Source organism: Nansenia antarctica (assembly GCF_963989245.1).
Source record: "Nansenia antarctica genome assembly, chromosome: 2".
Classification (NCBI taxonomy): Eukaryota; Metazoa; Chordata; class Actinopteri; order Argentiniformes; family Microstomatidae; genus Nansenia; species Nansenia antarctica.
Window position 1 is genome coordinate 72,076,419 of NC_137675.1, and position 18,188 is coordinate 72,094,606.

The window sequence follows — 18,188 nt, forward strand, 5'->3', positions numbered from 1 at the left end:
GTCTATTTATAACAAGCACTAAAAGTATTGCGAGGACAACATCTTGTGACTGTAGTTACCTAAAAGGGAAGTCTCTCTCATTTGTCTCTGTAAAAACATGATTCTTATATCCTCTACTTTAACACGTTAAAAAAAACGAAATCCTTCAGGAGGTGTCACGTTTATATACGTAAGTAATTTTATATCATTCTCTGTATATAATCAATAGCGTAAATGCTGTTTAACGCTAAAGACCAGATCGTTATTGTTGTTCCTAGTGCTCCACAAAGTCGTGGTTTTCCTTTAGGCAAGGCTCATACCATTTGCACTCAAGCTGTAGAATTGGAAGTTGCTCATTTCTCAATCTGACCTCCCTTATGGGCAGAGATCTGTGCCACTAGAAACTGAATTTGAATTACTGACATTTGAATTTGAATTGCTCAATTTGAATACTTTAATTTTAAAAATTAATTTGAATCACATAATTTGAATTTGTATTGTTTAACTTGATTCAGTTTTTCAATTCAGTTATTCAAGTTAAACAATACAAATTCAAATTATGTGATTCAAATTCATTTTTTTAATTCAAATTGAGCAATTCAAATTCAAAGTCAGTAATTCAAATTCAGTTTCTAGTGACACAGATCTCTGCCCATACTCCCTAGCTAGGATACTGGAGGACATTCTCTTCCAGCTTTGGATGTCATGTCTCGGGAAACGTTTGTCTTCTCGTCAGCCTCATTGCGCTCACTGAGAGCGGATCAGGAGATCCAGGACTGGGAGGACGCTCGGCGGGCATTGGCTCACAGGAGGGAAATGAGCAGGGCTCCTCTCCCCCGGGCCCCCAAGCTCCAGGAGGTCCGGCTTCCACCACCACCAGCGCGTTGCAGAGACCCCGCCGTCCACCACACCTTCATGTGTGGAGACATGAGAGGAGTGTACGTTGTTTTAAAGGACCCAGCGATGGTCAATGCACTGATGGAGACTGTCCATGAGGAGATGGTGTGGGCACCGGAAATGGGTGTGTCAAATACACAATACTACTAACTCACTCACAAGAGACGCATGGCACTTTTTGATTATGTCAATGCAACACAGATAACAAAAGTCTCAGACCTAGTGCATGAAGGACAATGGAATCAATAGAAGGGAGAAATGCATGTTATTGGGAAATTAGATTGATGATGATACAATCCCTTGTCATTGTTTATACATACTAAGACCTATGCTTCACTATTGTTGGTCTGTCTTATGTGCAATCCTCTCAGATCTGTTCATCACCAACCAGTCACTGTCAATCTCTTTATTCTATCCACAAAATACATCATAATCAAGCATCTCTCAATATGACCCCAATATGCACAATGGGTGATGAGGTGAACTGTAATGCTTTCTGTACCTCTGGCAGGGATGTGGACCCTGAGCACCAAGATAAAGCAGACATCGGCATTGCGCCTGGCTGCCAGCAGTGGGCACACAGGTTGTGTGGAGGAGCTGCTGTTCCGTGGAGCAGAGGTGGATGCTGACCCTGGTGGTAACACTGCCCTGCATGATGCCTGTATAGGTGGTCATGCCCCCTGCGTTAAGCTACTGCTTAACCACGGCGCAGACCCTGAGCTGTTGACAGCCGACGGCAGCTCACCCCTCCACCTCTGCAGCTCTGCCCAGACATTCCAGTGAGTGATAGTACCGGTAGCTATGGTGACACACTGAAAGCCCACTGGACTACTTATATATGCCAAGAGAAAAGTTTTAATGTTAGTACCACAGACAGACCACGACTGCCAATGGCCCCTGGCCTGAGTACTCTTTCGGCTACAACTAGTGAATTGATGATTCACTTGCTTAGTCAAATGTATCGATTGTAAGTCGCTTTGGAATAAGGCGTCTGCTAAATGCCAAAAATGTAAATGTAAGGTAATAGTGCTAGTGAAATATCAATGTTGTATGACAATGCCTGTTATTGCTGCTGCTGTTTCCTAGTCCAGTCTCTTTCTTTCTCATGTATTGCCTTTGATTTCTGTGAATGAGAACATATGGTTGTGTCTTGGTTCCAGGTGCGCTAAGCAGCTGTTAACAGGTGGGGCCGAGGTGAACGTGTTGTCCTGTGAATCAAGGCTGACACCCCTGCATGTGGCGGCTCGACGGGGCCTGGAGGAGCATGTGGAGCTCTTTCTGTCCTATGGGGCTGATGTGTTAGTCAAGAACCGTGAGGGAGAGACCCCCCTGAATGCAGCCTGTGCTGGGGCTGAGCGGCCTGCCGAGGCGGGGCGGTACCTCCGCGTGGTCCAGATGCTGCTTGGAGCAGGGGCTGACCCCCGCACTGCAGGCAGGAAGCAGCACACTCCGTTGCACAACGCCTGTGCAAACTGTAGCCCACGAATCGCAGATATCCTACTGCAACATGGAGCCAGTGCAGACACAGAGAACTGTGCTGGCTACACACCCATGGACTGTCTTCTGCAGGTGGGCATACATGTATGGCATAGGGATACAGGGAGTGAATGAGCACAGGAATGTACCTAGAAGACATGTTTAAGAGTGTGAGGAACAAAGGATCAACACTTGAAAGATTGAAAGATTCATTTCGACATGACAACACACACACACACACACACACACACACACACACATTATCAATGAATGGTAAATAACACAGCTAACAAGTGTCTTCCCTGTGTTTAGGTGGTAGAGGACTATCCAGAGCAGCCACTTGATGCTATTGCACGCTCCCTGCTAAATCATGGTGCTCAGCCTGCCTCACCTCAGGTAAGGCATAATAGGACAGATGAGGTAAACATGTTAACCATTTAGCAGACACTTTCATCCAAAGTGATTTACAATTAGAGATTACCGGGACTCCCTCGAGTAATTTAGGGCTAAGTGCCTTACTCAAGGGCAAACTAGTGGTGGTGTTCAGAAGTGACATTTGATCTCATGAACTCCTGATCACCAGTCCTCTAGGCCACCACTAACCCCATGAGGTAGGCATTAAACGATAGATTTGGAGCTAAAATGACCCCTTATCCTTGGTGAAAAGGTCCGCATGTAGGCAATTCTCACACAAATTACCTCCCCCAAAAAGTATTATGAAAGTTTAAGTGTTGAAGAGCCGATATAACAAACAACAGTTATACTAAATAAAATCTGTTGTCCTGCTTCGTAGGCTACTGTGTAAGTGATACATGGCTTGGAAACAAACATACATTTTAGGACGTGTTCAAAAGCAAGGACTGTGTGATCGTCTAATTATGTGTAGTTATATGTTTTTAGAATGTTGATGTTCTATCAGCATGTTATGATGTGCTAAACAGGTAGATAGATCATCACGTTCATGGCGATGTTCTTTCTTAGCTGCTAGCTAGCTACCAACGCCATAGTAGCAAACGCGTCTGTTTTGATCCAGAGTGATTTTCTCCAGTATTCGGTTTGAGGTGTACCAACATTCAAATAAGCATATCTTCTTCAACTATTTTCAATGTATGAATGAATGAATGGAATGAATGAATGAATGGACTTTATTGTCATTGCTACAGTACAGGTACCAAACAACGAAATTTAGGAGGGGTGGCTCCCCTGGTGTTAGGAAAAGGAAAAAAAAACACTTTTAAAAAAAATCACAAGAAGGGAAGGAGCTGGTTTACATAAATAAAGGCTATGTACACTATCCACTGTACTATACTGTACAGATGGACGACTAGGGTTGTCATATTGCACAATAGTATTGTTTCACTTTTATTTAAAGTGTCACAGTTTGCAGGCTTGAAATGTACATGTTTGTGCCTCAGCACTACACCTGATTTTTTCAGTCCAGCAGCTGCCATACAATCCGTCCAGACTGTCCAGGGCCCAGAACTTAGGTCTTTGCTGTGTTCAGGGCCTGGACGGCCCTGTGGTAGAAGCTGTTCTTCAGTCTGTTTGTCTTTGCGGCCAGGGTCCTGAACCGCCTTTTCGAGGGCAGCCTGGTAAAGTGTTCGTACCCAGGGTGGGTCGGGTCCCTGGAGATCTTGGAGGCCTTCCTGAGACAGCGTGTGTTGTACAGCTCTTCCAGAGAGGGGAGGGGGGCGCCGGTGATCTTCTGTGCTGTTCTCACGACTCTCTGTAGCGCATTTCTCTCCGCTGTTGTGCAGCTGGAGAACCAGTTGCAGATGCCGTAGGTGAGGATGCTCTCCACTGCGCCGCGGTAGAAGGTCACCAGTATCTCCTGCTTGCTGTGTTCCTTCCTGAGGACTCTCAGGGTGTATAGCCGCTGTTGTGTCCTCTTGATGGTGCCTTTTGTGTTGTCCTTCCAGGTCAGGTCATCCCGCATGTGCATCCCCAGGAATCGGAGGGTTGGACCCAGTGCTGAGTCTGAGGGCTGTGGAGGTGTGGGGGCCCACCCGCACCCTCTGGGGGCGGTCGGTCAGGAAGTCCTTGATCCACGCACATATAGAGTGTGATAGACCCAGGTCTAGTAGTTTGGTCACTAGCCTGTCTGGAAGGATGGTGTTGAAGGCGGAGCTGAAGTCCACGAAGAGCAGTCTCGCGTAGCTGTTTCCCCTCTCCAGGTGGGATAGAGTGGCGTGGAGAGTCGTCGCGATGGCGTCCTCTGTGGACCTGTGGGCTCTGTAGGCGAACTGGTATGGATCCAGGTTGGGCGGGAGGCGTGTGAGTATGTGGGCCCGGACTAGTTTCTCGAAGCACTTCATGATGATTGGTGTGAGTGCCACCGGGCGGTAGTCGTTTAGGCAGCTCACCGTGCTTTTCTTCGGGACTGGGATGATAGTTGAGGTTTTCAGGCAGGGTGGGATGGTGGCCTGGGACAGGGACTGGTTAAAGATGTTGGTGAAAACCCCGGCCAGCTGGTCGGCGCAGTCTCTCAGCACCCGTCCCAGGACGCCATCCGGCCCCGAGGCTTTCCTGGGGTCCACCGCCTTCAGTACGCGTCTCACTTCATGCTCTGTGAGGGTGAGGCTGCTGAGAGCTGGAGAGAGTGGTGTTTGTGTTGCGGTTACCTCCGTTCGCCCCTCGTCGAACCGGGCGTAGAAGGTGTTCAGCTTTCCCGCCAGCAGGGGGTCGTCCTCTGCGGCTGTGAGCCTGTTGGCTCTGAAGTTTGTCATCTGCTGAACCCCCTGCCACATCCGCCTGGAGTCGTTGCTCAGGAGGCATTCCTCAATCTTCTCTCTGTGGTCTGCCTTGGCCGCTTTGATTCCGCGCTTTAGGTTGGCCCTGGTGGAGCTGTACAGCGGTGTGCTCTTCCCTGCGAAGAAGGCGTTGTCCCTCTCGTTGATCAGTTTTTGGACCTTCCCAGTCATCCATGGCTTCGTGTTGGGGTAGACCCGGACCCGTTTGTCCACGGTGACTGAGTTGGTGCAGTTCACTATGTGGTTCAGAACCGACGACGTGTACTGTTCCAGGTCCTCATGCTCATATTCCTGCCATAGGGTGTCATTTAGGCAGATCTGCAGTGGAGCGGACCCTTCTGGCCAGGTTCTGACAGTCTTAGTGGTGATGGGAGCACTTTTCCCCATGGTAGACACATATGACACATCATATGAAAGCTTACAATCTGCACTTTCATAATCTGTAAAAAAAAAAAAAAAAAAAAAAAAGACCTCCTACTTAGGTACTTTTTCACCAGACCCTGTCCCATTCTCTCTCCTCCATTCAGATGCTGAAGCTCTGTCTCCTCTCCCCCCCCACTCTGGAAGTGATGCTTAACTCTTATGCTGTCGTTCCTCCCTTTGAGGACTGGATGGAATCACTATCAGCTGAGACACAAAAGGTTTGCCCGCCTCATTCATTTAGTGCTTGTGTTCTGTTAACCTTGTGTGTGCATCGCTTTAAACTATATATTATTTCCCCATCACTGCATTGACCAATCCACCTCATCCTCCATCTGTTTTCTCTCTCTCTCTCTCTCTCTCTCTCTCTCTCTCTCTCTCTCTCTCTCTCTCTCTCTCTCTCTCTCTCTCTCTCTCTGATCTTAGAAACACCCGTCGTTCTTTGACTCTGTGCGACAGATGAGTGGTCAGCCACGCTCGCTGCAACACCTGTGTCGCTATGCCCTACGCCGGCACATAGGAGCCCTGTGCCACTCTGCTGTCAGTAGACTGGACATCCCCAGCTCTATGAGGGAGTATCTACTTCTTCGTAATGACGGGGAGCTCCAGTGAGACTGTCACAGGACGACAGGGGCCATTCATTCTAATACCAATGTAGAAGAAGAGAGGGCAATACAATAAAAACAAAACTTGTTTTCATCCTTTTTCTAGCACTGTGACTGCCGATGGCGTGTGCTCTTATTGAGGATTTGACTCATGACTGATGTATAAAGCCTAGTTGATTCACTTACTTGCTTTGGATTTTAAAAAAATGTGTCTCAAATGTAAATGTAGCTCTCTTATACATTGGAGATGATGCAATAATGTGCGTTTTCTGTAATTGATTAATAAATCAACTTTCCATTTTACTTGAAAACGGCAATCATGTTTTTTGGTGTTTTGGTTTTGGTTTTTCTTTATGTTTGTCTCTTGTAGAATCAGAGGACATCAGAGATTAATGATGTGTCTTTATTGTGAATGAATGAATGAATGAATGAATGGTCTTTATTGTCATTGATAGTACAGGTACCAAACAACGAAATTTGTGAGTACTACCAAAGCCTCAATCTAATCTAATACTCTCTGGTTGTATTATTGTATTTCGAGCCGACTTAAGTATTTTTCGTACTCAAATGTACTTTTTACTTTACATGTGTACATAGTTTACCTGACTCGCGCCGCTGCAAACTAATTGATGAGCGAGAACCATGATTGACTCAAGAACGTTCCGAAGAGAATCTCTGTGATCACTTGGTATGGTCTGTCATAGGGAAAATGGCTGCTGCTCTTTACAATATTCTTATCATTTCCCTTTGACTGTATGGCTGCCTATTACTTTGATAGACTTCGCCTCGTGTTTTTATTCACGCGTGTCAGTAGAAAACAAGGTTGTTAATACGGGACGTCCGAATTTCGAAAGCTGATTTGATGAGTTGGCGCAGATGTCGGAGTTGTTAGTGGTTATGACGCCTGCCGCCCCTGGGTCGGGTGAGTACATCTCTGTCAGTGATGGCAACATTGTAACATTGCAACATTGTATCAGATTTTCTGTCGGATCCTCGCGGCTGGGTGCATCATCAATCATCGCAGATACATTGTAGCAATTATATATATTTTTTGGAACATTGGTTGTCTTTCTTGTTTTTCTTGACTTCACCTGGATAGACAAGGTTCTGATATTGTCAGCTAGCTAGCTAGTAGTAGTAAATTATAATTCAGCCCAAATCGTTTTTATTAAGGATATGACTTGTGTAGATCTCTGATCTCTATGTAGATCGTTTTGAGGGATTGAATCCCAAATTTATTATGAAATGTTTTCTGTGCTAGCTAGCAATGTCTGTCTGAACTACTACCAGCTACCCCCAAACAACAGAATGCTATTAGGCTAACCTTGGTGCGAGTTATTGGATCTTGCTATTTTTAAGTTATTCGTTTTGTTTCATGAGTGTTAGCATATCTGGTTGGCTAAATGTTCATTTAGCATATCACATCTGAACTCCGTTAGTTATCTAGAAATGCTTCAAATAATGAATAAAAGAGGACACTAGAACACTGCCTGACTACATGTCCCTATCAGACAATGGGACCGAGCCAGCTGATGTTAATTAGCTGTCGGTTTGGTGCTTTTGGTCTGGGAGTATTTTCGTTCAACGCCAAACTGATTATTATTGTTGTTTTTTTCTTTTCTACAGAATGTGACCAAAGCAACAGCTGTTAAAGTTACCGAATCTAATACTTCCGCAGAGAAGTAAGTATCACTTTGGATTGTCCTGTCAAGTGCCTCTGATATGTAGCCTAAACCTATTTAGTATCTCTCACAGAACTTGTGAGTGTCAGTAACTATGAGATATTTGTAAATGACATCGTGTATGTATGTATTTTTGTCTCAAAGTATGACATTTTATCTGTGTGTAATTTTTTTGCAGCAATGGAAAACCTAACTTGCTGTGCCATGTAGACGGCTGTGATTCACCTTTAATTTTTGCAAATGAAAATGGAAGATATGTCTCTGTCGGGCCTGGACAACACCAAGCTAGAGGTAAGTAGCGACATTGTCATCATGTAAAATGTTCTTTGGCAAGCTGAAAGTCGCTCACAACTATGGCTGTGTTCGGAATGGTATACTAGCATGCTGCATACTAGCATACTCAATGAGTATATACTGAATACATACTACCTACTAAATTCATAATTAAGTAGGTTAAGGGCGGCTACACACTAGACGACTTTTCAAGTTGTAACATCGCTGAGCCTCTCACACTAAACGACCGTCGTGCTGGTGTCCGTGTCGCAGCACAGCGCAGACTACAGGATGTGTTAACAACGGGGGCTCACAGACTACAAGATTCTTCACTTGGTCAGGACGATTCCTTGACATGGACATAAACACACCTGCTACCTTCTTTGAAAGAAATCGCGATTTATTCAGTGAAAACTAGTACACCATTCAACATAGCATAACAATAGCATAGCATTCGCGGACACAGTCAGTCAATGCACCTAGCACAACAATAGCATAGCATTCGCGGACACAGTCAGTCAATGCACCTAGCACAACAATAGCATAGCATTCGCGGACACAGTCAGTCAATGCACCTAGCACAACAACTAGCGCCGTAGCTAAAGGCTATTATCACTCATTTCCCCGACCTCTCATTGGCTGTGCTGTCCACACGGGTTGTTGCCCATCTCAGACTAGCAGAATGTAGATTCCGTCGGCCGATAAAATGAAACATGTTTGAAAAGATCTGGAGCCCTGCGGCGGCCCTAACGACGGGGTCGGCAGTCCTCCGATTGCGTCTCTGAGCCTGTCACATTAAACGAGCGTCGGAGACGGCGCGTCCCCGGGTTTGCAACGACTGGAGGATTTTGTCGCCGACCGCAAAAACTGGTCGGCGACAGCTAAATCGGGGTTAAAATCGTCTAGTGTGTAGCCGCCTTAAGTATCCGAAAACCAGCCGATCATTATGCATACTGCATACCTCCTCCCAGAATGCATTTCGCCGGGAACGGCGAATTTAAACCTCCATTTTAAACCTCCATTAGCTAAAATATGTAATTTTGGCTTTACAAGTGTTAACATGTCATTTTATGAAGTTTTAATATGTTTTCAGGCGAGAAAGGAACCACATATATTCCCAAAATGTGTCCAGTTTACCAAAATAACCCGTTTATATATCTGATCTGACGATGTTTTGCGTCTTCTGTTCGCTAGCTGCGTTCGTAAATTCGCCCTGGAAATAAGATCATCACTCATGGAATGCCTCTTGTCCAATCAAATTACCTGGTCCCTTTGTGACGTTGCACTCAGTGTGCGCTCCGGCACTCTCAGAGCGATTTTACGAACGCACCCTATGTTTACCTTCACACACTCGACAGAAATATCGTAACATAATTACAACACGTTGTAAAATGATTTGGGGGGCCAATATCTTAAGTATATCTCAAGTAACTAGCTTACTATATTGTTGTCTTAACAGTTGGTAAAATAACATGATTAAAATAAATATATATGAGCAATAACATATCGTGGGCTTGCTGCAGCAAGCACAATAACAACCCAACCTGTCCGTCTGAAGCGACAATACTGGGATCATTCGTGATTGGGCTACAAGCAGTCAAATACTAGGTGATGTGTGTAAGACACAAATAAACGTGTATTTCATGCATTTCAAGTGGCATATTTGTAATCATGATGACTAGCCTGGTCTAAGAATGCATTTCACCATGTTAATGTAGTGAAAATACCACCGCTCATCCGTGATCAGACTTAGCTGGGGTGCTGCAGCTGAAGAGTATCAAATAGAGTGCAAGAAAGCAGCATCTGCACACTCAAATATGTGCAAAAAACGATGTTTATTGCAAGCTTTCGGTCCCCAGGCTATCGGACAATGTAAACAAAAGCTGTATGAGTTTGACGAGGCTGAAAGCGCACAGGGTTGCCAGATGGGATTGACAATTTACAGCCTAAACTTTCTATAACCTCAAAATCAAGTAGCCCATTCGGCGGTAACCCGCCCCATCTGGCAACCCTGGACGCAACTCTGGACGCGAAATGCATTTAGGGAAATAGGAGATGAGATAGTGTCCATCAAAACCGACTTCAAATTTCCCGGAAATAACTGCTCGCCTACTAAATTTCTCGCATACTCAAATCTCGCATACTGTACGTTCGGAACGTACTACATACTCAAAATCTACGTCATATCTAGTATGAGTAGTATGCTAGTACGCTATTCCGAACACAGCCTATGAGTCATTTGCATCCTTTGTGACTGACTACATTTGAGTTGAACCTCTCTCTTTTGATTGGCTCCACAGGCCTTGGCTCATGACATCTACTCTGACCTGGTGGAGGACACCTGTTTGGGCCTGTGTTTTGAAGTGCATCGTGCCGTTAAACAAGGCTACTTCCTCCTGGATGAGACGGACCAAGAGAGCATGAAGGACTTCGGTCAGTGGCAGTGCTTCCTCCTAGGTTTGGTTCTTCCCTCTGCTTTGCACACTGCTTTGTTTTCTTATGCTCTCATCCTCTCTCATAGAAATTGTTGACCAACCAGGAGTGGACATATTTGGACAAGTGTACAATCAATGGAAGAACAAGGAGTGTGTCTGTCCTAACTGTAACCGAAGCATTGCAGCATCCCGCTTTGCCCCTCACCTGGAGAAATGCCTGGGCATGGGACGCAACAGCAGTCGCATCGCCAACCGCAGGTTAGCAAGCGCTATGAACACGGGCGACAGCTGTTGCATCAATAATGTCCGACATTATTTTTAAAATAAAATGTTTTAAAATATAAAATAAACATTGTATTTCATTGTTATTCTGCCCCACAGAATAGCCAGCAGTAACAACATGAGCAAATCAGAAAGTGATCAGGAAGACAATGATGACGTCAATGATAATGACTGGTCATATGGGTCAGAAAAGAAAGGTGAGAACAATAAGAGAGTCAAATCATTATTGGAATTGTTTGAAAAACAAACATATTTGTTTGAGAAATAATTACCTGAACAAACACCCTTCTCTTACACCCCTCTACTTTCCCGTTTACAGCTAAGAAGAGAAAGTCAGATAAGGTAGTTTTACATTCTTTGAAACAACCAGTTTCTTTGGTAAGTTACTCTGCTTTGAAGATGTATATTTATGTTTTGCTGTAATGTATGAGATCCTGTTTCCAGACAATTGTAGAAAAGGAACCAAATAACAACAGAAAATTGTAATAAATGGCAAAAATGTAAATGTTGTAATTCTGTCATGGTGCCCTCGTTTTTTTACATACTGGCACTGGCACTGATGAACATACTGGATTTTGAAATATTGTATTGGCTAGTTATTTGTGTCAGAAGGGATGTATGGTTCCTGGTGCATGTTTCTCTTGTTGGTTGTATATCTAGATCAGATCTTTTATCCAAATTGACATTTCTTCTTTGTTTGTTTCCTCCTAAGAATCCAAATTCACCCAGAAGATCAAAATCTCTGAAGCATAAAAATGGTGAGTCTACCTCTTAAGAAACCACATAAGGAGCTGGTCATCAAAACTATAATCAGCATCTGTGATCAAATGTGTCCATATTGTGTATTGTAAATTCTTGGGACAATTAATTTCTCATCAATATGAGGCTCACAAGATGAATGTTGTTCACTATTATTTTAAAATGGAATGGTCATCTTACTAGCCATGTATCATTTGTCAATAACTGCTATGAAGAAATTAATTTAAATTGCATACATTTACTTGTTCACCTTATGTTTTCTTATGTCAGCATAATGTTAATTTTGTACAGAATGTTATGTAATATTGTAGTACATGGTTTTGTCCTTTGAGTTAGCTGAGATTGTTTGAGTTGTCTCTAGAGCTCAGACTCCTTGAAACCTTGAAATGGATGTGTGTAGGAGTAGTCAAGTGACGTTTCAATCCGATGATTCAACATGCCTTGTTTTTCATATGACCTTACTCTGTGTGTGTGTTTGAGTGAGTGTGTAGATGTTTGGTGGTGAATGGTTGGGGATGTTTCACTCTTTGGTCTGTTCAGCAGTACTGGGGCCCAAGCGTCGCGTTGAGGATCAGGAAGCTCCACGAGTGCTGTTGAGAGACATTGCTTTATCATCAGTGGCAGGAAGTCCAGCTCTATAATGCCCTGGCCTTCCTAAGTGTAGGGTCCAGGGTCAGGACAAGAGAAGAAGCTGGGGGAAACCCCTTGCCCTGCAGTTTGGAGACAGTTTATGAGGAATAGATTGCCTGGAGTGAGAACCTTCCGACCTTGGCAAAGCAAAACAAAAAAGCGTGAGCATAGGCTCCTGTGTAGCTCACAGCATCATCTATTGAAATGGAATGTTATTAAAAGACTACAGGACTTCTGGCCATTGCATGAGTGTGCTGCTGAAATGCAGGTCCAAATATGCATTACAGGCAAATAAAATATAGTACAGTGTCAAAAAAGTATTAGTATACAAAGTAATATGTAAGATGAGGGCAGGCCATGGAGATGTGAGGCAGGGATAGGCAGTCTTATTGGTCCTCTTCTCACATTTTGGGAAGTTTGAGTTTGCTTGTTGATTTTAATTTGAAGTGGATCATGGTGGACAGACGAAAAGCACAAAATCATGGCAAATGCAAGAAACGGACTGAAATCACACAGACAATTATGTGCAATAACAAATCAGTGTTACGCCTCCAGTTTTCAGTTGTGTATTTGTTATAATTTTTGTTTAGCATTGTGTTGAGTAAAAAAATAAGTAATAACTTGTTGTGCACTTAAGTGAAAAGATCATAAAAGGTTCCAATAATGATACAGATCCGCATCCACTTTCAGAATCAGAACGGCTGGATGTTCCTTGTCTATATATCAAGTGTCTCTTATGATTTGTCCATTATCTACTTGACATATTTATACCTTTTTGCATTTATTTTCATTTTTGTTCCTTTGTATCATGTTTTCATTGATTCTTGTATCTGTTACGTATGTCTTGTTTGTGTAAAGACACAGATTTTGTGTGATTCCGGAAATCTGTGCTGCTGATATCCTCCCTGGAGGGTCCAGGCACCCCTCAATCCCTATGAAATAAATGACCTGAAATCAATCCACATCCGGCCTGTCATTTGTGGCTTTGACGCCTAGCTGTTCATATTTATAACAATAGAAGACAGTGGAACTCTGGTTGATTTAACATTTGGACAGAACCACGCCTCAATCCAAGAATGATCAGTTATATTACAATGGTCAGTTACAGTGCAGCTGCATAAGAAATGGTACCGTGTTTGTTTTTTCTCTATCATTGGAAATGAAGAGATATCCTTTATAGATAGAATATTTTCAGCATGACTATCAGTCAAACACAATTTTTCCAATGATGCATAAATCCCCCATTATGAACAGTTGATTAGTAAGATCATCTATTGTGTTAAGTTTTCACCCTCATCTATCCCTTATGATTCAAACAGTATCCACTTTATGTATTTGTGAATGAGGACTCATACAGTCTGTGCTATTCTGTCTTTCAGGTGAGCTTAGTAATAGTGTCAATGCAGATCCTTACAAGGTAACCAGAACTAACTTTCCTCAGTGCACCTTTACTATTATACTATACAGTGCTTTGTGCAACAGTGTTCTGATGCCGGGTCTCGTCCTCTCTCTGTTTCCCTTCACTGCAGTACAACTATAATTCTGGCATCAATTATGAAACGTTAGGCCCTGATGAACTGAGGTCCCTGTTGACAACGGTGAGTAATTTTCCTGTATCCATTATAGCATCCTATCCACCACATCTGTGCCTATTCATCCTCTCAGGCTGGGAGTTCTCTAGAGTGTATGACTGGCCTATCTCTCTAACGGCACTGAACCCTATTTCTACAGCAATGTGGGGTGATCTCGGAGCATACCAAGAAGATGTGCACCAGGTGAGGATTGATAGCACTCGTACTGTACATCAACGAACACACAATCTGATTATGCCTCTAATCTCGACCCAACATACAGACACAGAGATACACACACACACAGACTCATGTACTGTTCCATACTCCTGTGAGTGCTGATACAAGATTCAGTCAAGATGGGAGTGAGAAGGATCTGGGCAATGCTATGACAGATTTCATGCTTGAAGCCTGACATTGTATGTCAATGTCAAGTAGCCTCAAGAACATCTTTAGTGGCTGATACCCCAAGACCGCTAATTAGAGTGGTAAGGAAGAGTAGCGCCAATGAAGGGGCCATCACAGTATAACACCAAGTCAATTAAACTTAAACTAACTTAATCACTTTCACCTGCTTTGGTGCAAATGAAAATGACAACAGGTGGACAGGAGAGGCAAAAGCAAGACAACCCCCAAAAAGTAAATGGTTTTGCAGGTGGTGGCCACAGACCATTTCTCTCTCCTTATCCTTTCTGTGTCATTTTTCTCTAGTTTTGCATTTTGCTAGTGCCCATGGCACTACTGGTAGCATGAGGCAGTACCTGCAGCCCATTCAGGTTGCACAGGTAGTCCAGGTCCTCCAGGATGGCACATCCATACGTGCCGTCACAAGGTTTGCTGTGTCTCCCAGCACAGTCTCAAGAGCGTACAGGAGATACAGGGAGACGGGCCATTACAGGAGGAGAGCTGGACAGGGCCGTAGAAGGGTTACAAACCAGCAGCAGGACCGGTATCTGCTCCCTCCTGCGAGGAGGAGCAGGAGGAGCACTGCCAGAGCCCTACAAAATGACCTCCAACGGGCTACTCGTGTGCATATTTCTGACCAAACTGTCAGAAACAGACTCCATGAGGGTGGCATGCTTCCTCTAGTGGGAATTGTGCTCACAGCCCAGCACCATGCAGCTCGATTGGCATTTGCCAGAGAACACCAGAATTGGCAGGTTTGCCATTGGCGTTCTCACAGATGAGAGCAGGTTCACACTGAGCACATGTGACAGACGTGTCTGGAGATGCTGTGGCAAACATTATGCTGCCTGCAACATCCAGCATGACCGGTTTGGAGTGTCAGTGATGGTCTGGGGAGGCATAGCCTTGAAGTGTTCCCTTAATTTCTTTGAGCAGTGTATTTGAGGCTCATTAGCGCCACTCTTCTAATATACCACTCTGCCGCTAATGAGGCTTTTTTATTCCAGACAAACACTGCAGCTGCTATCAGTGATGAATGCAATCGACAGAGACAAAAATCATGATTACTGTTGTGAACGTTCTTTATGTGAGAACCAGTAGAGGCTGGTGGAGGTAGAAATCGGAGGAAGGGCTCAGTGGTTATGTCCTGTTGGGACTGACTTTGGGAACACAAGTGGCAATTCTTCTCCATTTTCTATATTGAATATGCATGTTTAGTCACAGCGAACTAATTTGATGATTTGGATCAGGAATTGGCTTGTGATTCTTAAACTCAAATATGTTTATACTAAAATGAAACAGTAACACTTTGACAGTAACACAGTGACACTTTGGACGATACCTGGACTATACCTGATATTTTCTGATTGGACAATAGAAGACCCTGACTGGGCAATGCCTGCCTCATGTGGTGTGAGACAAAGTGGACACTGTCAGTGATCAAACCCTAACCTTTAACCTAACACCTGACCGTTCATGTGCATATCTGATTGGTCACTGACGATGTCTGTTTCAGTCTCTGCCTCATCTATGCTGAGGGGCCTCTGTTTGAGCTGTGCATTGTGGCCAGTTGTTTCTCGGGGGTTTGTAATGTCACATTGTGTCCCGCCAGGTCCCAGCGGTGTCCCCAGCACACGGACGAACAGAGGAGAGCCGTCAGGGTGTTCCTCCTGGGGCCGTCCGCGTGAGTTCCCCCCCCCTCAAACTGAGACTAATTGGATTGTTATTCCTTTTTTGCATGTTGTGCTCCCTGCCTAGGGAGTACAATAACTGATTTATTATAGTAGTGTGCGCACCACACATCTCCTCATTCCATTTACTGTAACATAGCAACGGCAATAGAGATGAGTCCGTGTCCGATGCTATAAGCATGACGGCTAGGAGCATGTCGGAAATGATGGTGTTTCCATTAAACTCAGTGACAGTCCTTCGGTGGCATTTGACATGGCAGTCAGGGGGTGTTACAGTGCTATATGAGTGGGTTTTGTCTCCGGCAGGTCGTCTCTGCCCGATGCAGACGGAGTGGTGGAGAGTGACGGCTACGACGCCACAGACGGACAGGTCCTCATGAGTCGTCTGCAGTGGGATGGGTCTTCAGACATCTCACCCTCCGATTCTGCCTCCTCCAAAGCCAGTAAGAAAAGGCAATTAGTCCCACAGAAGCAGATACAGTGCCCTCTGTGAGTATTTGAACAGTGAAGCACTTTTTTTCTTCTTTTAGCTCTATACTCCAAAAGTTTAGGATTTGAAATCAAACAATGCAGGTGTTTCTGATTAGTCAGGTATGTTCTGTCACTTCAATGGGCAGGCATTAAAGAGCTGTCAGTCTATTCTTGATTCTAGGTTCTATTCTTTGCATTTGCCTTTGCAGTCTGCTGTTGGTGTCTGTCAACATGAAGGCCACAGCATACCGTCTCGTCTTTGAACCATGTTTGAGGAGGTGTTATAGCTTGGGCATATATGGCTGCCACTGGAACTGGCTCACTTTTCTTTGTTGATGTAACTGCTGATGGCAGCAGAAAAAAAAAAGTGAACCAAGTCATTCTCCAAAAAGTGGACCAAGTCCAAAAGTGGACCAAGTCATTCTCCAGATGACTCCAGAAACCTCCCCCCAAAAAAGATTTATTTTTTTGAAATGTGTGCATAAGGCAAAAGTATCTCAAAACAAACAAACTTTTGGTTCCCTGAAATAAATAAGGGGACTACTGTTTGTATAAAATATGTTGTTGTTTCTAAATGGTGAATCCAATATTCATCTCAAATAAAACCTGCTAATCTGTACTTTAATGTCATACTAATAGTTTGATTTCAAATCAAAGCTTTTGGAGTATAGAGCGAAAAGAAGAAAAAATGCTTTACTGTCCAAATAAATGCATTGCACTGTACATAGGCACTGTATTTACTATAGAGAATATGGTCTCCCCTCACCCTGATTTTCTCTCTCTCTTAGGCACCAACAACTCAGACTCCAAGAAGCCCAAGAAGAAGAAGAAGCAGCCATCTCTTGGCTTAAACAGTACTGGGGGAGGAGGTGGTAGTGGAGGAGGGGCGGGGGGAAGCAGCTCTCAGAGTAGTCTTGGCCTCTCTAACAGAAAGAAGAAATCCAAACTTTCTGGGGGCCCCGCCCCCAGTATTTATGATGACCTCAACTAACATAATTACTTGTGCCCCCTCTCTCCTCCTCCCCACCAACCTCACACCATACCAAGCTTGGTCTCCCTACCTTACCCAGGAGGGTAAGTGTAGAGAGGGTGACTACTGAACCAGGCCTCAAACCGTTATTCAGTGTGGTAAAGACATGGTCTCCTCCCAGATACAAGGTTCCTCTTCACACATGAACAGATACTCCTGTACTCTCCGAAACAAAGATAATAACTTATTGAAAGACAGACTCACTCACTCACTCACACACACACACACACAAATTGGCACTGGGGTTGCTATGGGGCTTTTCCACTAGAGGGCTGACCCGGGTCAGCCCGGGCTGGCCTGCTTCTTTGGCGCTTTTCCATTTGTCGGCCTGGGTCGGGTCGGGTCGGGTCGCTTCTTTAGCTACCCATCGAGGGCAGGAACCTTTTTTGAGACCCGGAACCTTTTTGCCAGGCTGCGTGTGACGTATGACGCTGCACACCGTTGATTGGTCAATGGAAATCGTCATCCCATGTTCATAGATTTCGTCGCTAACCGCCATTTTTAAATACCACATTCGCTCTTGGAAAATGTCACTACAGTTTCTGTAATAGCTTATTAATAAAGATTCGAAAAATTATGCTGACCATCGTATTATCTTAGTTTAATGTCATTTCAATGCATCATAGAACTTTTATTTACAACAAGCATAACACAAAAATCGCTATTATGCACCGTCTTTGCCCGTGAATAACACCGGCTGTGAAGGTGGTACAAACACAATACTCCTTTGCTAACTTCACCATCGGTATACGGTCATTTTGAGCCCGTAACCACCGCGCTGACAGCCCGAGAAGTTATGCTTTTAACCGTAAACTCAATGAACCGGGAGTTC

At 44.2% G+C, this 18,188-nt stretch overlaps 2 protein-coding genes across 3 annotated transcripts; both read left to right on the forward strand.

Moving 5' to 3' along the window:
- Positions 1-684: 684 nt before the first annotated feature.
- asb16 (ankyrin repeat and SOCS box containing 16) lies at positions 685-6,134 on the forward strand (the record flags this gene model as incomplete). Its single annotated transcript, XM_080523739.1, has 6 exons — positions 685-1,000; positions 1,388-1,655; positions 2,037-2,445; positions 2,665-2,748; positions 5,630-5,743; positions 5,949-6,134. 6 exons carry the CDS (start codon positions 685-687, stop codon positions 6,132-6,134), a joined length of 1,377 nt encoding a protein of 458 aa, XP_080379865.1.
- A 768-nt stretch (positions 6,135-6,902) lies between these two features.
- Positions 6,903-17,564, forward strand: atxn7l3a (ataxin 7 like 3a). Of its 2 annotated transcripts, XM_080550662.1 has the most exons (14): positions 6,903-7,049; positions 7,754-7,809; positions 7,988-8,100; positions 10,383-10,515; positions 10,604-10,775; positions 10,899-10,996; positions 11,119-11,141; positions 11,512-11,557; positions 13,568-13,605; positions 13,718-13,786; positions 13,920-13,963; positions 15,777-15,848; positions 16,162-16,298; positions 17,115-17,564. In XM_080550662.1, exons 3-14 carry the CDS (start codon positions 8,050-8,052, stop codon positions 17,315-17,317), a joined length of 1,086 nt encoding a protein of 361 aa, XP_080406788.1. In that variant the 5' UTR covers positions 6,903-7,049; positions 7,754-7,809; positions 7,988-8,049; the 3' UTR covers positions 17,318-17,564. The 2 variants fall into 2 exon arrangements, with proteins under 2 accessions (XP_080406788.1, XP_080406789.1); XM_080550663.1 differs by lacking the exons at positions 13,568-13,605; positions 13,718-13,786; positions 13,920-13,963; ... (1 more) ...; positions 16,162-16,298; positions 17,115-17,564 and adding an exon at positions 12,099-13,140.
- Positions 17,565-18,188: the final 624 nt, after the last annotated feature.